Consider the following 21,550-nt stretch of genomic DNA (forward strand, 5'->3'; position numbering starts at 1 on the left):
TTGTTTCACAACTATTAAGATGGAAAAGGAAGATGTAAAAGGAACTATTAACACTTCCTTTTAGCAATTGTTCTTTGTACACAACTACAGTGTGACACATATCCAAAATTACAAAATGCAAGACATAATGTCTATTTGTTTACTCAAGATGAATTGTGTCAGCAGCAGAGACAGAATTGTATTAATCCTGTTAAAAAGTAGGCAAAATCTCAAGACCCCTTTTTACAACTAGTAAACTACAATCTAAAACCACAGCTATGTCTAAGTTGTGAATCCAGTGCATTAGTTTAACTCTTAGATAGTACAGTCACACCTTATAACTTAAGATCATTTTATTCCTTTCCAAAAGATGTTGAATCTCTGTCAATTTGCCCTTGTATGGCCTTAGGAAATTGTGGAAACCCCCCTCTTTCTTAACATACAAAAATAATAACATGACCATATGAGGTACACCTCCGGAGGAGAGAGGGTGGAGTCAAAGGAGTAAGAAACGGCATAAATACAGAGTGCACTACACCAGTAACAAAAGCATCAGTCACCCAGAGACACAAAAACATCTGGTGACATCCCTTCAACTGGTCTACACAGAAATTTTTCATTTGCCTCTGTTTTCAGGGAGGCAGAGGAGAGTCTGAGCTTTTGAATACATTGAAAATCCTAACAATGAAAGTCGGACTATTTGTTGTCCTCTTTGTGGGGACATTCAGTCTGGGTGTATGGTCTGTCCCCCTTAAGTCAGTCTTTGTTGAATTTCCTGGAGACACCATCAGAAATTTGACCAATGCAGAGCTTGCAGAGGTAAGTCATACTTTACTGAAACTGTAATATCCTTATTTTAACAGTAAGGTTTATGTAGTAATAGTAATAATAGTATATGTCTTTAAAGTTTATATTCCAGAATTCATATTGACATTGATTAGCAATTTAAAAATACAGCACATCTTGCAGAAGTGAATGTTCTGTTCATGCAATATTACACTGTTATGTGTTCATAGAAATACCTGGAGCGTTATGGCTACATGAATGTCCTGCACAAGAGTGGGCTGCAACCTGCGGTGTCTGCCTCGAAAGCTCTAATAAGGATGCAGAGGCAGATGGGTCTTGAGGAGACCGGCAGACTGGACGAGTCCACCATTAACGCCATGAAACAGCCACGATGTGGCGTCGTTGACGTTCGTAACTACCAGACCTTTGAAGGCGACCTCAAATGGAACAACAAGGACGTCACTTACAGGTGTGTGAGTCTGTGCTTTCAGAAGGGGAGAAGACACTGTAAAAGAGATCACCCCTTTTGAAAAACTGGAAAAATAGTATTTTCTTGATGTGGCGTTAACGGACTACCTTTCCTCTCACAGGGTCCTGAACTACTCCCCTGATATGGATTCTTCTTTGATTGATGATGCATTTGCCCGAGCTTTTAAGGTGTGGAGTGACGTCACACCTCTGACTTTCACACGGCTCTATGATGGCACTGCAGACATCATGGTTTCTTTTGGAAAGCTTGGTACGTTACAGACTTAGAAAGGTCTGATGCATTTCACTGTGTAGATTTATGCTGTCTCCCAATTTGTCTCTCAAATACTGATGAAGTGGTAGGACTCAAACCCATGTGTAACAGAACTAAATATCATTGTTTTCATATTTTAGATCATGGAGATCCCTACCCATTTGATGGAAAAGATGGTCTTTTGGCACATGCCTATCCACCGGGCGAGGGTATGCAGGGTGACGCCCACTTTGATGATGATGAATTCTGGACTCTTGGAGCTGGACCAGGTAAAACATATCTTGTAATTTTAAAACTGTATTTTGAAGTACTAACTATACATTCTCTCAACTGCTTGATGGGGAAACATCTCCCTCTAGAGCTTTGTTGTGTACTAGTCTTTTCAGCTATACTCAAATCCAACATATTTGTCTCTGTTTCAGCGGTGAAGACCCTATATGGCAACTCAGATGGTGCTATGTGCCATTTCCCCTTCACATTTGAGGGTCAAACCTACACCAGCTGCACCACTGAAGGGCGCACTGATGACCTGCCCTGGTGTTCAACGACAGCTGACTACGACAAAGACAAGAAGTTTGGCTTCTGCCCAAGTGAACGTAAGTTTCTCTACAAGAATGTACAATGGCTTATGGTCAAGTTTATGTCACAACCTTTGAATGAGGTTTTATATTCCCCTCTCTTTTTTCCACAGTGCTCTACACATTTGATGGGAACAGCAATGGAGCAGCGTGTGTTTTCCCCTTCGTGTTTCAGGGAGAGACATACAATGGATGCACCACAGATGGCCGCAGTGATGGGTACCGCTGGTGCGCCACAACAAATGACTTTGACAAAGACAAGAAGTACGGTTTCTGTCCCAGCCGAGGTAAGCCACCAGTGGGTAACCATGTCTCTTTGCCCATGATCTCCTTGGAATACATGACCTCATTACTTGTGTCCTTGTCATCCCAGATACAGCCGTGATTGGGGGGAACTCCGAGGGAGAGCCCTGCCACTTCCCCTTTACCTTCTTGGAGAAAACATATACTTCTTGCACCAGCGAAGGTCGCTCAGATGGCAAGCTGTGGTGCGCAACTACAAGCAGCTATGACAATGACAAGAAATGGGGATTTTGCCCAGACAGAGGTAGGAGAACTAAGGGATTCTACTTGTGCAACTGCTAAGTGAGGAGTGGAAGCATGCAAGTTCTGCATGCTGCACAGTCATCCAATGCATTAACCTGTTCATTTTCTGTTGCATTTTTAGGATACAGTCTCTTCCTGGTTGCAGCACATGAGTTTGGACATGCACTTGGACTGGATCACTCCAATATTCAAGATGCCCTGATGTACCCTATGTACAAATACGTTGAGACATTCTCCCTGCATAAGGATGACATTGAAGGCATTCAGTATCTCTATGGTACATCACTGTTCTTGATATTAAAGCTAAAAATACAGCAGAAATCACCAATCACCATCACAATGACTTTGTTTCAATCTCATATTCCTTTCTTTTTGAAGGACCAAATACTGACACCAACCCTACCAAGCCTCCCAAGCCCACAACCACATCCCCACCTAGGCCTACTGAGACAGAACCCACTAGGACAACCACAAGCCCAACCACCCCACACCCCGTAGATCCCTCAGCAGACCCATGCCAAGTGGATATGTTTGATGCCATTACTGACATCCAAGGACAGCTCCACTTCTTTAAGGATGGGTAAGCTGAGCTCTGTCTTTTTACCTGTCATGATGACAATAACCCACAAACATTTGTTGTGAAATGGTTAAATGGTTAACATGTATTCAATTGGTTTGTTTGTACAGGCAATACTGGAAGATGTCAGGCAAAGACCACAAAGACCTCAAGGGACCTTACCCAATGGCTGATATGTGGCCTGCCGTGCCGGCTGTTATTGACACTGTCTTTGAGGATCACCTCACCAAGAAAATCTACTTCTTCTCAGGTACCAGAATTGTACAAAAAGTTTACTTATTTTTCATAAAATGCTTTGGTTTACTTAATTTACAAGTTCGTTTGCTCGCACACAGGCACTAGGTTTTGGGTCTACACCGGACAGAATGTTCTAGGTCCACGCAACATTGAAAAGCTGGGCCTTCCTAGTAGCCTGAGCCGAGTTGAAGGGGCTGTTCAGAGGGGCAAAGGAAAGGTTCTGCTCTTCAGTGGGGAAAACTACTGGAGGTGAGTCTAAAGAGACTGAATAAGCTGAAAATCATAGTTTTGTATGGAGCTGAAAACCTACACAAACCACTGACAGCTAATAATAGATCTGGTGTGTACGTTCTGTACCTGTGCTTGCATTACTCAAAATACATGTTATCTTCTCAGATTGGATGTCAAAGCTCAGATTATTGACAAAGGATACCCCCGTTTCACTGACCAAGTCTTTGGTGGAGTCCCTACAGATGCTCATGACGTATTTATCTACAAAGGTATGAGTAAACAGATTAGACTTTGTTGTTTAGCAATTATTAGAAATGGTGCACAAAATGAAACACCATACCAGATGAATAATCTTTTATAACCTTCCAGAAAATGTTTTGATTTTAAACATAAAATGTTTCATTGCAGGCCATACTTACTTCTGCCGTGGCCGTTTCTACTGGAGGGTGAATTCTCGCCGGCAAGTGGACAGAGTGGGCTATGTGAAGTATGACGTCCTGAAATGCCACACTGAGTACCGCTACTGAGAGACGTGTGCCCCCCTTTACAATTGAGCCACTCAGGTTTCAGTCTTATCTGTGATCTGCTGGTGAAGATTTCCAGCCCTTGGGAACTCTTGTCAACTTTGTCATAGGAAAACATGGCAAGAGCAAAAGCTCCGACCCGTTTGAGTGTCTCTCTGGTTTGAAATTGAGAGATTATTGATCATGACCTTCTGTCTCATGAATGATACAAATCAACAAATAACTGCCTTCCAAGGTCACAATAGCATAGGATATTTTTACAAGTTTGGAAGGCCTACTCATCTTAAGAATTTGGAAGAATGCATTGTGGGTATCAGTGTTGTTTTATTTTTAAAGAAGTATTGTTAAGACTAAGGATTTCCCAAGATGTCCTAGCTGAAACCAACTGGATACATTTGAACCTCTGTTGGTTCTCTATTTAAAGTTTGCCTGGTGCAAATTGACCTCTCGAGTTCTGATGTGAAGTTATGTGGACTTAAATTATCTGATTATATTATTGTTTGTGTTGTTTTATTTGATGTTTGCACTTGTGAATCTAATGTTAAGACGCAATATTTATGTAAATCATCATGTTTTCATTTTTCTAAGAGATGAACCCAATAAATTAAAACATTTGTTATCATATATTCACCTCGTGTTTTATTACAAATGTCAGCCTATATTATTACAAGCATGAAGCCCACAAATACACGTGCTTTGCGAAAAACACATTAACACCACTGTTATGAATTATGAACCACAGAACTTCACATAGGTTAATTAAGCCTACCAGTCAGCCTGTTGAAGTGACAGGACACTAGATCTAGATCCACTAACGTTAGCATTTACCAACTAGAGTTAACGTAAAGCAGACTTCAAGAATTACGATTATAAACGAGTTAAATTACTTACTAATTACATTTTTCATCAGAGATGTTAAACCATAGACTACTCTATTACACAGTCTATGAGTTAAACGATTCGGCAATAAAGCTAATCCACACATATTAGTCCGCGCTGCTGAGACAGGAACTGTGGTACGCCCTCCCCTGAAAGTAATAGTTCTCTACATTGATATCAGATGCCTCCATCTATATCTAGATATTGCTTAAATGCTCAATTGTTGTGATATTTCGCTCGGTAATAAGACAGAATATACATCAAAACATGACATTACAAACAAGGTGAGCCTGTTTCATAGTTACGCGCACGAGCCGATAAATGAGATCCGGTTTGAGTCCAACAGGAAACCAGGAGATGTTGATGGCGCCCGACTAGAATGCCGACGAAATAATCGGTTACACAAATACATGTTTATTTCCCCGTGAGTACAACGAAGAAGAGACAGGCGTCCGGAATTCAAGGTAAGAAAAACGAACTGTATTACACTTTAAACTCGATTATCTATTTACATTTTCATCCTGGGCAAACGTTGGGCGCTCTGTCGATTGTAGGCCCTTAAGGTCCCTCGTTCAGATAGTTGTTTTGGAACTGCCTGAGTGGAAAGGAAGGGCCTGGAAAATGGCGGTGCGCAGCAGGCAGAATGGAGGGCAGCTTGACTCGTTTAAACTATAAAGAGAGGGGCCGTGGTAATACAAGTAGACATACTTAATGTCAGTGTCAATGGGTTTGGTCTCGATAAGTTGTGTAGTTAGATGAAAGTAGGGTTATCGCTTTATGTTGTAAGGCAACTGCGTACACATGAGGCGGCCATGGCAGTTAGCTGATGATCGTATGTTAGCTTATTGTAGATCCTTTAATAAGCCTTTATAAGTGCGACTTCGCTACCATTTTAGTTGTGGTGGTTTGGCAACCTTGGATAGCTGTTTACGTTAGCATTTGCCGGTAGACATGCGTTCATCCCGTTTCATGTCCGCTAACTTTATTCTGCTTAAATGAACTCTGCTACCTCCATTTGCTGTAACGTTAGACATTTTCGGGTTATTATAACAATCAATCAGTAAATGTTTTGAACGGGCTGTATACACCATTCCAAATAGCAGTACGTACGCTATCTTCCTGCGTCCATGTGTTCAGTTATGCGCTCAGTTAGCCAGCTAATTTAAATTAATAATTGCAATTCGGTAACGTTAATGTTTGGTTGTTTCTGTTACAAGCCAAACGTTTGGTCGTTACAGGCATAGTTTTCATGGATTAACTTTTCACTTGTTTCTCTACGTCTTTTTTGACAGTATGTCAGTGGTCATTAGTTATCCAAAGTTCATCGAGTATTAAGCAACGAACAGTCCACTTAAGCACACAATAGATCACTTCCCATATTTTGATAGATTATGTCAACATATGATTCATGAAAATTAACGAGCTATTTAATTTTCAATTCATTTCATGTTTTCCAAGTAGCCTATTGATTATCTCTGATCAGACATTTAATGTTACCTAAGGTCCTAAGTTACCATGGATAATTTGTGAGGTCCAAATCGCTTGGTGTACAACATGCATCACATTGTGTCTTTAATCTCAATTCGTGAAAATAAATCAATGATTGGCCATTCAAACAAATAAAGTCAAAGTACTGTGGTGGTAAAGAACATATCACCTGATGTCAAGTAATAAACATTAAGGAAACACTGCTACCACACCCTTTCTCTCATGTTACATGAAATGCAAAAAACAAACAAACAAAGAACAGGAACAAGATTTTGTCCCAGGATGTTAATACACCTTTTTTCAACTTCAGCCAATTTCTCACAGTACTACAGCAGTTTTCTGTGAGTGTGCACTGGTGTTTGTGTACTTAAATGGAAAACATACAAAGGGGCTTGGACTGAGACACACTATAGCAAACTATTCAGCAAGTTACGTTAAGAGGAGGAATTAGTATTGTTTGATTGGCTGTTGAGCTCAAATATCAACAACTATACCCCAATAATTGTAGACTATACCTTTAATAGCTGATCAGTTTCATATGTTCACAATAGTAGTAGACTTAACAGGGTAGAGAAATACTACAAATACAAAAAACAACCCAATGAACAAATTTCCCAATAATGGTGGTGCAAAATGCTTCCTGAATCATGTTGATGCATGCATTCACACTTTCTTTGGGGGTACATTTTCCCCTTGAAGCTCAGATGGATTCCGAGGAGATCGAGGTGGAAAGCAGCAGTGATGTGGGCCCTTCTGGAATGGAAGAGCCGTCCGAGAGTGGCATGGGCGTGGAGTCATCAGAAGCCATGTCTGCTGACAGCAGCGACGCTGCTGCCCCACCGCTCATGGCCCCAGAGTCAGACTGCCACGTGGGACAGAGCTCAGAGGGCATTGTGGTGAGCATATCTGCTGAGCATTAAGGAGCAATACACATGCATTTATAGCACAAGTACAAGGAGTTATCGAATTTTCACAATATGTACCTATAGGAAGAACAGTAGGGTGAATGTTCTTGTTTTGGTCCCACTCTCAAAGGGCGTTTGTGTATTTCAGGTGTTCATTCCAGAGACGAGCTCGAGCACAGATGTGCACGGTGTTCACCTGCCTGACTCGTCCTCTGTTGCCCAGTCCACCAGCGTGTCCAGTGTCTCGACAGTGACGCAGTCTATCATTGTGTCGGAATCGGCCCAGGTGGTGGTGCACTCCAGTGCAGTATCAGAGGGAGGGATGATGGTGTCCGACTCCACTGCCTCCACATCCTCCGACTTGGGCTCTGCCATTGACAAAATTATCGAGTCCACAATTGGCCCTGATATTATGAATGGTTAGATTTAAATATTGTACTGTGCCGCCAGAGAGGAATACAACTTGCATGTTTTATTTTACTGCAAATACACAGTAAAAAATGCTTGTTTTTTGTTCAGGGTGTATTGCTGTAACAAGTGCAGAGGATGGCAGTGCTGAGACAACACAGTACTTGATCCTACAAGGACCAGATGATGGTAAAAATCACCTGTAGAAACACCCAATCACTGTTATTACCCCTATATGAGCAAGACCCATAAATGACTTCCTGTGTCTTGTTTGACTTTGCAGGAGCTCCCATGGTGGCTCAGATGTCCTCCTCCGCCCTGTCCAGCCGCATTGCCATCGAAGCTCTGGCAGATGGACCCACTTCCACCTGCCTGGATCAAGTGGACATGGCAGAGGGCATTCAGGGCAGCCTGGAACCGGATCAGCCAGACCAGCCGGGACACTCCGGCTACCCAGAGCATGAGGCTGGCAGCAGCAGCAGTAGTAGTAGCAGTCGCCGCAGCAGCCGACCGGACCAGACAGGGGAGGTGCAGTACATAGAGTGCAGCAGCGAGCAGCCTGATGGCTCAGGCCAGTCGTCTCGCTTCCCCGACTACAGCGCGGATAACTCTGACGGGCCACTGCAGGGCTATGCCGAGTGCAGCGGCACCGATTCCTCCTCGCCCCCGCGCCACACCCGCTACGTGGTCGAGTGCAGCGATGGCGGCTACCTGGAGTGCAGCACCGTAGAGAGTGGGTCCGAGCGGCCGCAGCACTCGCACTACATCGACAGCAGCGTGGTCCCACAACGGAGCTCGCGATACGCCGATTGCGTGACCGCGGGGCCCGAGCAGCCCGGCTGCTCGCACTACCAGGAGCGGGAGAGCACTCAGCCGGATCAGCCCCGGTGCTCCCAGGACGGACCGGAGCACTCCGGCTACATGGAGTGCAGCACGGGCCAGGGTTCGCTGTACGCGGATGAGGGCACGTCGTCGCAGGGCTCCCTGGCCGACACAGCGGGGAGCAGCGGCCTGCCCGTGCAGATGGACTGCAGCGAGAGCCAGTCAGGGACCTACATCAGCAGCAGCGGGACCTACTCCACGCAGCCCGAGACAGAGGTGGTCCAGGAGTGGTCCCCTGATGCCGAAGCTGGACAGCAGGCTGATGACATGGTGGCCGAGTCGGGTGTGGAGGTGGGACCTGGGGACCGGGCACCCAACCTGGCCGAACTGGAGGAGATGATGGAGGTGGTGATCGTACAGCAGTTCAAGTGCAAAATGTGCCCCTACAAAAGTGTCTCAAAAGACACACTGATTAACCACATGAGGGACAGACATTTCAAGCCTGCTGGTATGAAACCATCTTAAGAGTCTGGATCATAAACATTACGTTTTGAAGGCAAACCCTATCATAAAGTTCTGTATTTAGATTGTGATGATGTTTTGAACAAAGTTCATAGAAATTGGAGTTATCAGAGTCTATACAATTTGGAATTGTATATTGTTACCATTGTATGTGCTGATTCTGATTCTGATTCTGATTTGACACTTTTTGTGATGCATGGTGTGTGTACATGTGCAACATTAAAGATACAGAAAGTTGGGATAAAGGATGACTCATTGGATGATTTCACTAGGCTAGGTTGATTAATTATCATTTAAATTTCAGGTCCTCCACCAAAAAAGCGGGGTCGAGGTAGACCTCGGCGGTCAGACTCAGTGGTTCGCCAGGTGGTGGAGGTGAAGGTGGAGGAGCCAGCGGAGGAAGAAGATGATGACATTGTGGACGCTGGCGCAATAGATGACCCTGAAGGTCAGTGAAATTCTTGGCACTTGGCAGATTCCGTATTCTGTGGCAACCTGACATTATATCACGCATGGTATGTGGCAACTGTTAGGGATCCTGGGTAACCTGCGTCATGTTGTGTAGTGTTAAAAATTCTGTAGTGTTAAATAGGCTTGGTTGTTCATTGGCCACTGTGGAATGGAACAAGGAATTTAACACTGCTCCTATATATTTGAAATCATTCATTCATTCATTCATTCATTCATTCATTCATTTCCCCTTCTCAATGATCACCTGTCTGCAGAGGACAGCGACTACAGCCCAGCAGATAAAGAGTACCGCAGCAGACCGTCTGTATCTCAACGCCAGGCCCCCTCCTCCTGCCCATCCTCCTCCCAGGACAGACCTCGACGTAGGGTTGGGAGACCAAAGAAATTCAGCTACTTCTATGGCAATCAGGGTAGGCCTGAAGGTAGGGTAGGTCTTTATTATTATAGCTCAACCGGCTGGTAAATACGTATTGATGGTAAATAACATATTAATGACATATCATTGGCATGTGATGTTTCAATATCTCATTATTTCACTCAAACAGAGGCAGAGGGTTCATCTAAAACTAATGGGAGTGTGGACGCTCGGCCATCTGAAGAAGCTAGTTCCTCTGGGCTGGGGAATGGAACCCCCTCATTGGCCAATGGGAGCCAAGCTGAACCAGGGGTCAGCCAATCAGATTCTGAGAACAAAGACCCATCATCAAACACTGGGCCCGATGAGACAGAGTTTTATCCAAGGAAACGTGGCCGGCCCTCCAAGAGGTTTCTGCGGAAGAAATATAAAAAGTATATGAATCGCAAGTAAGTAATCTGCTCTCTTTTTAGTCCAAAGACCAAAGTAACTGAAATGACCATTGCAGTAATCCTGTGTATTTATCGTCCTGTTTCTCATTTCTCAGCAGGTATTATAAATCACTGAAACCCCTCCTGAGACCTCATAACTGCTGGATCTGTGGCTCTCGCTTTCTCTCTCAAGACGACCTCAGATTCCACATTGAATCACATGAAGGCAACGACCCAGAGTGCTTCAAATGCCTTCAGTGCAACTATCGATGCAAGCGCTGGTCTTCACTAAAGGCAAGTATTAATATTGCTCTGTGTCAACGTAAAGAGAGCTGTGACCAGTGAAGTTCTCTTTTCATTTACATATCCATTGAGGCTGTGTTTATGCATATGCATTTTGCCCTGTCATGGTTGGCAGCCCTTTGTCCTTTGGCCATATGTAGTTATGCAGGGCTTGGGTCTAGTGTGCTGCAGTTATTCAGTGTAGCTCTTCTTGTATGTGAACCTGTGATTTCTTTAAACAGGAGCACATGTTCAACCATGAGGGAACCAAGCCTTATAAATGTGAGGAGTGTGACTACACTAGTGTTTACAAGAAAGATGTGATCCGGCACTCAGCTGTTCATAACAAAGACAAGTAAGAAGACACTTCTCTCAAACAGCAGATTAGAGCTACCGCTTTGTCAGCCTATAGAACAATCTATAACAATTATTTTGCTTATTTCAGAAAAAAGAAGCCAGATTTGGTAAGATCACTTTTTCACTTGCTGTTTACTCTTATTTACTGTTTAAAATTAAACATGTCTGAAGCATACTCAGATCCTTTTGAAATTGGCTTGTTTTTGTGTCTGCTGTTCATCTTGTGTTGTCTGCTCAGGTGCCTAAGATCTCCCAGTTCCCTTGCCCAATATGCCACAGAGTCTACCCCATGCAAAAGCGCCTCACCCAGCACATGAAAACCCACAGTAATGAGAAGCCACACGTCTGTGACAAGGTGAGCAGCAGCCTAGTGTTTTATCCTCTGCCCCTCGTGATGGTCTTATAGGACACTTAGAAATACTAATTTTCCTTGAGTTGTTACTACATTGGAAATATACAATGAAAGTGTAAGTGATTGCCATTCCTTTTCAGTGTGGGAAGTCCTTTAAGAAGCGCTACACTTTTAAAATGCACCTTTTAACTCATATCCAGAGTTGTGGAAACAGCAGGTATGAGAAGACAGGGTGAGGAGTCTTCTCATTTACATCAAATATGTATCTGATTTATATTTTATCAAATGCATACAGTATATATATCTTGTTTTTTTTTACATTTTATTTAATAAGGTTTAAGTGTGAGTTTTGTGAGTACACGTGTGACAACAAGAAGCTCCTGCTGAATCACCAGCTGTCTCATACCAGTGACAAGCCCTTCAAATGTGACTACTGCAAATACTCCACCACCAAAGAGGACTTCCTTGTGTCTCATATGGCCATAAAGCACACGGGTGAGTCTGCTTGGTCAGGAGATATCACTGGAACTAATGAAGGTAAAATGAGGTAACTCTGTTGGTTGAATTTTATTCACTTACTGTATGTAGCGCCATTAACAGTTTGCATCGCCTCAAGGCACTTTACAGTGCCCAAGTTTAGATGCCCCAGAGCAAGTATGTACAGTGCCTATAAAAAAAGTATTCACCCCCATCTTAGCTGCTGAAGCTTTTAACCTCTTCAGAGTTGACATAGGTGCTTTAGTGGCCTCCCCCACCATTATTCTTCTTGAATGGTCACTGTGTTTGTGGTGACGGCCTGCTCTAGGCAGATTTGCACATTTGCCATTTTCTTTATTTTCCTTGATTAATGATGGAAAAAAAAAAAATTCAAGTCACTGAACATCCCCTGGAGTTCGGTGAAATCCATCCCATCGCTTATTCTTTTTAATAACCCTTTCTTTGAGTTGTTTGGAGTGCTCTATTGTCTTCATGGTGGAATTATAGCCAAGAATACTGATTGACCAGTGACTGGACCTTCCAGACCCAGGTGTCTTTATATTACTATACTATATACATTCACTGCACTCAGGCAATCTCCCTTTCAGTAATTGTGAGACTATATTAGCACCAATTGGCTGGACTGCTCTTGATTTACGTCAGTCACTTTAAGGGGGGCTGAATATTTATGCAATTGCTTGTGTTGCATTATATATTTTCAATTAATTAACATAAATTACAATCATTGTAAATGATTGTCAATTTAATTTGGCCCTTTTTACAAAGATTCCATTTATTAAAGCAATAAAAGGGGAAACATCCAAGGGGGGTGAATATTTTTTATAGGCACTGTAGGTAATATAGATCAGTGTTTCCCAAACTTTTTTTCTGGGGACCCACTTTTTAAAAATGACAGACCATCGCGACCCATTTCACTTCAGATCTAACATGCAACCACCAATATTGTTTTAGGCCACAGGTTCTCAAACTTTTATATGCCCCCCCCCCCCCAACCATTCTACAGTGCCATATGTACTGTATACGTAATAGCTCCTAGGTCTGGCCTACTACCACTACTATTACAGGGATTGGTGATGCACTGACTCAGTTTCCCACAACTCTGCAATCTCAATTACACATGAAACCATGTTAAATATTTTCAAAGCTATAAAATTCTCGCTCAGTTTTGTACAAACACACAACCTCAGGTTTTCCTCATCCTGCTTTAAACACAGTTGTGTTGCATTTTGAGCACCATCAGCGTGGAAAGTTACCTAAAAGATAAAGTTTTAATGCGCATCTGAGAGTTTGGGGATATTCTTGCATTCTACGCAATCGTCACTCTTCAACATAGTAAGCTGTTCCTGTAAATCTAAAGAGAGATGTTGTAGGCTACGTTGCGTTGCAGACAAATGGATCTCAGTCCTGGTTTCGGCTCATCCAGTGCTCCTTATCTCCCCGCCACAGGAGAGAAGCCTTTCTCATGCGAGCTGTGCCACTTCATGACCAAGCACCGGAAGAACCTGCGGCTGCACGTGCAGTGCCGCCACCCGGAGGCGTTTGAGGAGTGGAGCCAGGCGCACCCAGAGGAGCCAGTGCGCCGCCGGCGCCGGCCCTTCTTCACCCTGCAGCAGATCGAGGACCTCAAGCAGCAGCACGAGGCCCAGGGGCTCCAGAACACCATTGTGAGCAGACCAAGAGAACGTGGGGAGAGCGGGGACACAGCCACCTGCCTGAGTTCCGATGGGAAAGAGATTGGGGGGGGGGGGGGAATGCTGTTTGTTTACTTTACTGATGGCTCTTTTGCTCGGTTTTTGGTTTAGGTGTCGGTGGATCCCGTCACCCTTCAGGCTATGCACGGCATTGACAATGCCTCTGTGGCCCAAGACGCACAGGGAAACACGACCATCATCTATGAGCAAGGTCTGTGATTATCTCCACATAATGTCCACGTAAAAATAGTGTTTTTTTTTTTTTTTTTTTTTTTTTTTTTACTAGAAAAGTCATGATTATATTGACATAATTTTTTTTTTTAAAAAAAAAAAAAAAAAAAAAAAAAAAAAAAACTAAATTGCTAATGATGAAAAATATTCATGCTGATGTTCTGTATGTTTCTGAAACAGGCTCCTCAGACCTATCAGCCCAGAATGCCCTTGATCTGCTTCTGAACATGAGCAATGCCCGTGAGCTTGTGGGAAACTCACTACAGGTAACCCCCCACTTATTAAAAAGGTGTATTTCCCATAAACTGCAGTTACAGTTAATAAAGTAACACTTTAGTGCTCAACCTGAACCCCAGGAGTGAAGTGATATAATGATGTACTGTAGTCATTGTGCTACTTTACAACTGGCTATTTAAAGTGCTTTGCCAAAGCAACCCTCTGTCATTGTGGAGGTGGATTTTAGAGCTTCATGTTCTTCTGGGGGTATGTTCCATTCCTCAGGTTGCGGTGCTGAAGTCAGACGGTAAGACGCTGGAGCCTGGCACCTGGGTGGAGGCCGAGGAGGGCACTCAGTCCACCTCACTGCAGTCCCAGAAGGTGGTGACGTTTCACGTGGCGGAGAACGGGGAGACACTGGTGCAGGAGGCCTTCGAGTCCAGCATGGGGGAGGCGGGTGGGGAGATCACTCAGATCGCCATCAGCGCCTACGAGGGCTCGGGTGACTTCAGTGTGGTGGAGCAGGCCGCCGAGGAGATCCACAGCACAGACCCATCATACAGGTACCACTGACCAGTCTCCCGGGCACACTCCTCAGTGTATTAATAAATAGTACTAATTCATTTCAGTGTCCTTACCAAACGTTGGTGCCAGATTATAGGTGTTGATTTACTTTTTAGTGCATTGTAGGTCAGCTTTTAGCGAAAATGTCAATCATTTTCAGATTTGGGCTGTAATGGACTGTACATGTGTAAGTGTTCCAAAGCGTTGGTAGTGAAAGCAGTTCTCTCTCTCTCTCTCTCTCTCTCTCTCTCTCTCTCTCTCTCTCTCTCTCTTCTCTTTTCTTTTCTTTTCTTTTCTTTTCTTTTCTTTTCTTTTCTTTTCTTTTCTTTTCTTTTCTTTTCTTTTCTTTCTTTCTTTCTTTCTTTCTTTCTTTCTTTCTTTCTCTGCAGCAGTGCGGAGGATGTCCCCACAGACGCTCAGCCCATGGAGGTGAGCAGTGACGGCGCGTCTGACTCCGGAACGCTCCGCGAGCACAAAGACAAGTTCTACCTGAGCTCCGGCCTGACCGAAGGGGTCATGCAGCAGGTGGAGGTAGGCCAGACCGCTCACCACTGCCTTTTCTCTCTGGTCTAGGTGCAACACTTTGATGTACCTTATACTGGCTGAATGTTTGTGCCTATTAAAGAGACGCATGTCACTTTGTCCCTTAGCTGAGCAGCGAGGCCTCAGGCTCTCCCTCCTCCCGACAGCAGCTCAACACCAAGAGGTTCTCCTGCCGCATCTGCATGGAGTCTTTCCACGGCCGCTCCGACATGGAGAACCACAAGAGGGCGCACATTGACCCCAGCACCTTCAAGTGCCCTGACTGCGAATTCACCGCTGCCTCCTGGCCAGAAGTTAAGGTAAGGCCCATGCCATGGCAAAGAATTGTTCACGCGCAAAACATGAAACCCATCCACTATTGAGCTGACCATCCAGTAACAGAGCTCAACAGAAGCATGTTAAACTATCGTTAGGCTGCAAATGTTCGAAATGTGAAAGTTCAAAAAGGTAGAGTAGTTCCTTCACTCAGATATTAAAATGTATACATTCTTGTACCTTTGCCTTTTTTAAATTATTCTGTTGGTTTTTTGCTGGACGTGAAATGTTGTTTGATTACGAGTCACGTCATAGCTGGTCAGCCTAAGTCGGGGTCTAAAACTCTTTACAGTGTATATATGGATTTTTCCAGACATCAATTGGAGAAATAAATGGGAAACTTACTCCCGGAAACTAAACTCTCTCGGAAGAGGGGCGGGTACTGTTGAGCTCTATGTTAACTGCCATCGCTCTCTCTGTTGGGCAGACTCACATGGCGCTGCATTCCTACCTGCGGCCGCACAAATGCACCAGCTGCAGTTTCGCCTCCAAGAACAAGAAGGACCTCCGGCGCCATATGATGACCCACACCAATGAGAAGCCGTTTGCCTGTGAGATCTGTGGGCAGAGGTACGCGTAGTAGGAACACGTAGCATCATTAAGACATCTGCCCGGGCCAAATGATAACCTAGGGGACCAGTTTCCCTTAATATTATTTAATTAAAGTATAGTGTTTTGAAGCCTAATGGCTGCTGGAAAGACATGTTTACTTTCAGAAATGGAAAAGAGTATTAATTCTCTAGAGAATAATAATAGATAATAAAAATGTAAATAGGTTCAATGACTATTTACTTCCATCTTTTGGTTTGTATTTGACTGGAATGTTCTCCATGTTGTGACTCGTCTTTCTCTGTGTCTTTCCAGGTTTAACCGCAACGGTCACCTGAAGTTCCACATGGAGAGGCTGCACAGCCAGGACCCTCCAGTCCGCAAGCCCCGACCGGGCACGTCTCAGCAGACAATCATCGTCAACAGCGACGAGGAGGCCCTGGCCACCCTGCAGTGTGAGTACACGTATTTTGTCCCTTCCTGGCTACCGTTGCTATTGGCTCACAAAGTATGCACACACACAGCCAGACTGTTGCGCAGGCGCACACTGTGGGGTGTGCGGGCTTCTACTGTGCCGTGTACGGGTTGTGTAAGTGTGTTTTGTATTGTATGCAGCAGCCCTGCAGGCCGGCCAAACGGTCATCAGCCCCGAGCAGCTGCAGCAGGCCCTGGGCCAGGAGCACATCATCGTCGCTCAGGAGCAAACACTCTCTGACCAGGTACACACACACACACACGCACCTAGAAATGCATGTTTCTGGTTACCTTTTTTACATCTGCTGCTATGTGGATAACCCAAAATAGAAATGGAATACCCAGACTTTTTGGCATGTTTCCACAAGTCATTATAACACAGACAACCTTTTCTTAATATGGTGGGATAATAAGTTATTGACCAGGAGAAATCATTTTCAGGAGGAGGCAACATATATCCAGCAGATCACCACTGTGGACGGGCAGACAGTCCAGCACCTTATGACTGCTGATAACCAGGTGACTGTGCTTGTTATACTTCTCTTTATTTCCTGTGCCAGTGTATGATCTTATACCCTTAGCATCAGCAGTTTGCCCTTTAGTACTCTAGTGCCCTCTAGCTGATCTTTTTAGAGGTTCATCTTTTCAACTGAGCTTCACTGAGGATTGGGAGGACACTTCATTTAGGATGTGGAGGATCATGCAGGGTTATAATAAGTTTAGTGTCCCCCCCTAATGAGCCATTTGTCTCTCATACAGGTTCAGTACATCATCTCCCAGGACGGAGTCCAGCACTTAATCCCCCAGGAGTATGTGGTAGTGTCTGATGGCAACCACATTCAGGTGAGGCAAAGAGACTAAAAGTGGAATTGACCGCTATTGTTGCGTTCAATACTGTTTGATTCATGCCCGACGCATGTGAGGACGTCATCACAGTCCAAGTGACTGACATAAGCCATATTAAAAAGTCAAGTAACATACTAATCTGAACCTTGTGCTGTTCCCTTTTGTGTGCTCATAGATGCCAGATGGCCAGATAGCCCAGATCCAGTATGAGCACGACGGCACATTTCTGCAGGAGCAGCAGGTCAGACACCAAAAATAGGTTACAGGCACACAGACTTTGTGACGCCGCTCCTTAAAAAAACACTCATTTGTCTGTGTCTGCATAAACAATAGCCTGCCACATTATCACACCATGCTGAGACTATAACTCACCTGATCACCTGTGTCCAGATTGCACTGACGCACGATGGGCAGATTCAGTATGTGCCTCTCAACTCCGAGCAGCAGATCGTCAGCCACGAGGACCTGGAGGCTGCGGCCCATTCAGCGGTGACGGGTATGCCCCCAATGCGGAAAATTTTTAAATACTCAAATAAACAAAATTGATCAACTTGATCAACTTAGTGGCTTACTCATTTACTTTATAAGAATTATAAAACATTGTACTGTAGTGTGTTTGTAGTGTGGAAATATGCAGATCTGAAGGTGCTCTCGTATGTGTGTGTCTGTGTAGCCGTTGCAGATGCAGCCATGGCGCAAGTACAGACCGTCTACACCACCGAGGCCACGCCTGAACAGCTGGAGCAGATGCAGCAGCAGGGCATCCACTACGATGTCATCACATTCTCTGAAGACTAAAAACACGCACACACACACACACTGCTTACTGATGGACTTTCTGTACATACTGAAGCAATGTGGGCCTGCAGATATATAAGCACTCCACTAGAGTGCTGCAGAGTGGACCAGAAGAGGCTGCTGACATTCATTTGACGGATTGTTTGTAATATAGATAGAGCTTTTTATTCCCTTAAATAATAAATCCACCACTTGCTTTTGGCTCTTATCTGCTGGGTGCTCTGCTATAAGAGGCTGAATACTTTATGGGAGGATGAGTAACTTTGTAATTATTTAAAATTATTAATTTATCGACAAACATGTGCCTGAGCTGCTCTTACTTCATGGACTCAGAGGAAGTTCTATTAGCTGACATACTTTGTGATCAACATTTTTTGTTGTATGTTATTTTAGATGATTGAATGGAATACAGTGGTACTATGTACTATTTTTCTGTGTAACTCCGGAGTCACAGAGGTTCTGAGATGCTTTTGTTGTCTACACCTTTGGGCAGTATGGTTTTGTTTTGTTGTATGTGTTAATCTGTTGCAATCATGTTTCTTACTCAAAGAGGCTTTGCTCATGGGCGCTAGAGATGAAAGAAAACAGAGTGGACTTCAACCTGAAACCAAATAAATCACTTTACATTGTAAGACTGCTCACACTTGAACGCATATGTGTTTGCTTCAAAGGCCCCACGTCAGAGACTGCTCAGTGACAACTTGAATTATTCTACTTAATGGCTGCTGTATTTGTTCTGCATTAGCTTTATGTCCCGACACTGCACTGTGAGTCTCCACCCAGAGTCACCTTGAGAACAGAAAAGTCAGCACTGGGTTGGCTTGGACCAGTCTGTGAGCTGTCTGACTGATCTTGCAGTCACAGAGTACAGGGAGGGAGGGAGGTTATTTGCTTGGCTCGTTGTGAGCTGTTCCTGGAATCTTTATGGGAGTTGTTCTCCCACCCTGCTACTGGTACCGAGACTCTTGAGGAAACCCTTGTCATCCTTGAGTGACTCCACCCAGGTAGTACAGAGAGCTGGAATGAATAATTGGTTGGGTGCTGCCAGCTTAACAATCTCTAGTTTTTGGCGGAAAACTAGCCAACACCAACTATCTACATCTAAATATCTACACTGATTAATACATATAAATATTCATAAATCCATAAATGAATGAATCTAAACATTTGACAGAATATAAAACATTAGAAATCATGTATATTTTATCAGAAAAAAATGACTAGAGAAATCAATGACCAGCATGTTCATATTTCAGCAGGCTGGAAAAGAGCCTGTTTGAAAGAAGATATCGGCTGAAGTTTCTTTTCACTAAACAAATGGATTTGTAAATCCATGTGAAGCTCCATACTAAAACATGCATATACAGGTGGGTCTAAAGAAATTAGAATATCTTTCATTTTGCCCTCCTATATAATTAATTTTGAAAAGCAAATCTTTCATATATTCTAGATTCATTAGATATAAAGAAAATTTTTATTTTAATCTGGATGATTACGGTTTACAGCTCATGAAAACCAAAAATTAGTATCTGAAAATATTAGGATAAAGAGGTTTTAATACAGAAATGTTGACCTTTTAAAAAAAGAAATGAACTAATCTGACTAATCTGAAATAGTTAAAGCTGCAGTAGGCAAGATTTGTTTGATCATATACACTGAAACCGACACTGTTAATTGTTTTGCAAAATTCCACAGCTCCCGGTTCTTCTGGTCAATCACAGTCTGGTGCAGTCTGGTGCGCACTGACGAGCCAGACAAGATGGAGGGGATGCTCGGTGGTAGTGGGGGAGGGGTGAAGAGTTTTAACATTCAATCTGTCAGACTTGCCTAGCTTGCAGCTTTCATTTATACATTCAATACTTGGTCAGGCTGCTTTTACACAAATTACTGGATCAATGTGGTGCGGTATGGAAGCAATCCATTATTATTTATAAAGCGTTCTTACGCACAGATTTGATCTTAGACCGTGCGTACGCTCAAATCCATGCCAACGCTCAGATTTATAAAAACCGTCTTTGACGTGGAAAAGTGCTTATCTTCACGTCAGGTTCAAACTTGACGTACGACCATTTCTTTGTGGTAATGCCGGGGTACTGCAAGTAATCTGAGGTCTAAGTGCGATCAAAATTCCAAGACCAACGATCTCATGTCTTTCTTTGCCATATGCATGATCAATATCAGAAGATTTTTAAAGACGTTTTTGGACGCATCTTAATGTTTCATGGTTTAGCATAAAACTGCTAATGAGAACTATAGCCCACTTAAGAAAGTGAAAAAACGTATGCGAACCTGCGAACTAGGGTACTTTTTCAGCAAAACATAGCCTATCCTAAAAGAAACGTTAAGCCTACATGACATATCACGCTTAATTTAGTCCTCTGTTTTGTAGACTAAATCAGCATATTACCCTGGGTCATATTGGAAACGTACAGTAGCCTACTGTACCATAACGTACAGGATTATGCTGTAGGCCTAGGTCTTTCCTTCATAAGGTAGGCCTGCCCAATTTTTTTTTCTACAAAGTAGGCCTAAACATAGGCTACTAAAGGTTAATTATTCACATTACTGCAAGCAAAAGGAATGAAAGCGAGCAGAGGACAATGGACATGGATGCATACGATCTCTTTCCAGAAAGCTTTGCCGGAAAAAAACATAATTAGTTAAGCTATTCGAACTGACGCATATAGGCTAGTTAACATCAGATGGCATAGGCTAGGCCTATACAATGTTTTCAATATATATTTTTACATAGGCTACAGCTTTTAGGCCATTGATTTCATGAAAACATATGCTAATGATATTGATGAGGGGGTGTTTACAAGGCGGAGAACTAAAACCATCCGGCTGCGCACAAGTTGACGTTCATTTGTGATTTATAACGGGCACATCTGGAAGGGTGGCATACGCACGTTTTTTTGTGCGTACGTTCGTGTTCTCTGAATCACACGTACGATCATTTCAGACATGATCTAAGATCAAATGAATGATGGTTTCTACGCAACACTTTTATAAATGAGGCCCCTGCCACCGTGGGCAGGTGCCAAGTCCTGCTGGAAAAAGGAAATCGGCATCTCCATAAAGCTTGTCAGCAGATGGAAGCGTGACGTTCTCTAGAATGTCCTGGTAGAAGGCTGCATTGACTCTGACTTTGATAAAACACAGTAGACCAACACCAGCAGATGACATTGCACCCCAAATCAATCACTAACTGTGGAAACATCAAACTGGACTTCAAGCAACTTGGATTCTGTGCCTCTCCACTCTTCCTCCAGACTCTTGGGACTTTGATTGGACCCTGATATCCAAATGAAATGCAAAATTAGTTTTTATGTGAAAAGAGGAGTTTGGACTAC

General features: G+C 43.5%; 2 protein-coding genes across 11 annotated transcripts; both read left to right on the forward strand.

Moving 5' to 3' along the window:
* Window positions 1-492: 492 nt before the first annotated feature.
* On the forward strand, window positions 493-4,824 carry mmp9 (matrix metallopeptidase 9). The gene is made up of 13 exons (XM_048240806.1): window positions 493-798; window positions 996-1,234; window positions 1,356-1,504; window positions 1,648-1,776; window positions 1,930-2,103; window positions 2,199-2,372; window positions 2,459-2,632; window positions 2,753-2,908; window positions 3,010-3,211; window positions 3,319-3,458; window positions 3,544-3,694; window positions 3,842-3,945; window positions 4,085-4,824. Exons 1-13 carry the CDS (start codon window positions 664-666, stop codon window positions 4,201-4,203), a joined length of 2,046 nt encoding a protein of 681 aa, XP_048096763.1. The 5' UTR covers window positions 493-663; the 3' UTR covers window positions 4,204-4,824.
* A 412-nt stretch (window positions 4,825-5,236) lies between these two features.
* On the forward strand, window positions 5,237-18,836 carry LOC125293118 (zinc finger protein 335-like). 10 transcript variants are annotated; one of them, XM_048240804.1, is made up of 28 exons: window positions 5,237-5,543; window positions 7,267-7,463; window positions 7,621-7,891; window positions 7,992-8,069; window positions 8,164-9,210; window positions 9,529-9,672; window positions 9,950-10,117; window positions 10,241-10,499; window positions 10,598-10,775; window positions 11,006-11,118; window positions 11,209-11,227; window positions 11,359-11,475; window positions 11,613-11,704; window positions 11,807-11,967; window positions 13,417-13,634; window positions 13,773-13,872; window positions 14,073-14,158; window positions 14,394-14,671; window positions 15,062-15,203; window positions 15,323-15,514; window positions 15,958-16,100; window positions 16,395-16,534; window positions 16,695-16,798; window positions 16,995-17,072; window positions 17,313-17,396; window positions 17,575-17,640; window positions 17,790-17,895; window positions 18,073-18,836. In XM_048240804.1, exons 2-28 carry the CDS (start codon window positions 7,272-7,274, stop codon window positions 18,195-18,197), a joined length of 4,701 nt encoding a protein of 1,566 aa, XP_048096761.1. In that variant the 5' UTR covers window positions 5,237-5,543; window positions 7,267-7,271; the 3' UTR covers window positions 18,198-18,836. The 10 variants fall into 10 exon arrangements, with proteins under 10 accessions (XP_048096761.1, XP_048096752.1, XP_048096753.1 ...); XM_048240795.1 differs by lacking the exon at window positions 5,237-5,543 and adding an exon at window positions 5,689-5,768; XM_048240796.1 differs by lacking the exon at window positions 5,237-5,543 and adding an exon at window positions 5,689-5,768 and having other exon boundaries at window positions 16,698-16,798.
* Window positions 18,837-21,550: the final 2,714 nt, after the last annotated feature.

The sequence above is a fragment of the Alosa alosa genome, chromosome 4 (assembly GCF_017589495.1).
Source record: "Alosa alosa isolate M-15738 ecotype Scorff River chromosome 4, AALO_Geno_1.1, whole genome shotgun sequence".
In the NCBI taxonomy this organism is placed as follows: Eukaryota; Metazoa; Chordata; class Actinopteri; order Clupeiformes; family Clupeidae; genus Alosa; species Alosa alosa.

Excerpts from the sequence above, each read along its gene's own strand:
- mmp9 (XM_048240806.1), top strand. The coding sequence starts at position 664 with ATGAAAGTCGGACTATTTGTTGTCCTCTTTGTGGGGACATTCAGTCTG. Across the intron at positions 2,373-2,458 it reads CGGTTTCTGTCCCAGCCGAG|ATACAGCCGTGATTGGGGGG; the intron begins GTAAGCCACCAG and ends TTGTCATCCCAG. Across the intron at positions 3,695-3,841 it reads AGTGGGGAAAACTACTGGAG|ATTGGATGTCAAAGCTCAGA; the intron begins GTGAGTCTAAAG and ends TTATCTTCTCAG.
- LOC125293118 (XM_048240795.1), top strand. The coding sequence starts at position 5,723 with ATGGAGGGCAGCTTGACTCGTTTAAACTATAAAGAGAGGGGCCGTG. Across the intron at positions 9,211-9,528 it reads CAGACATTTCAAGCCTGCTG|GTCCTCCACCAAAAAAGCGG; the intron begins GTATGAAACCAT and ends TTTAAATTTCAG. Across the intron at positions 11,968-13,416 it reads TATGGCCATAAAGCACACGG|GAGAGAAGCCTTTCTCATGC; the intron begins GTGAGTCTGCTT and ends TCCCCGCCACAG.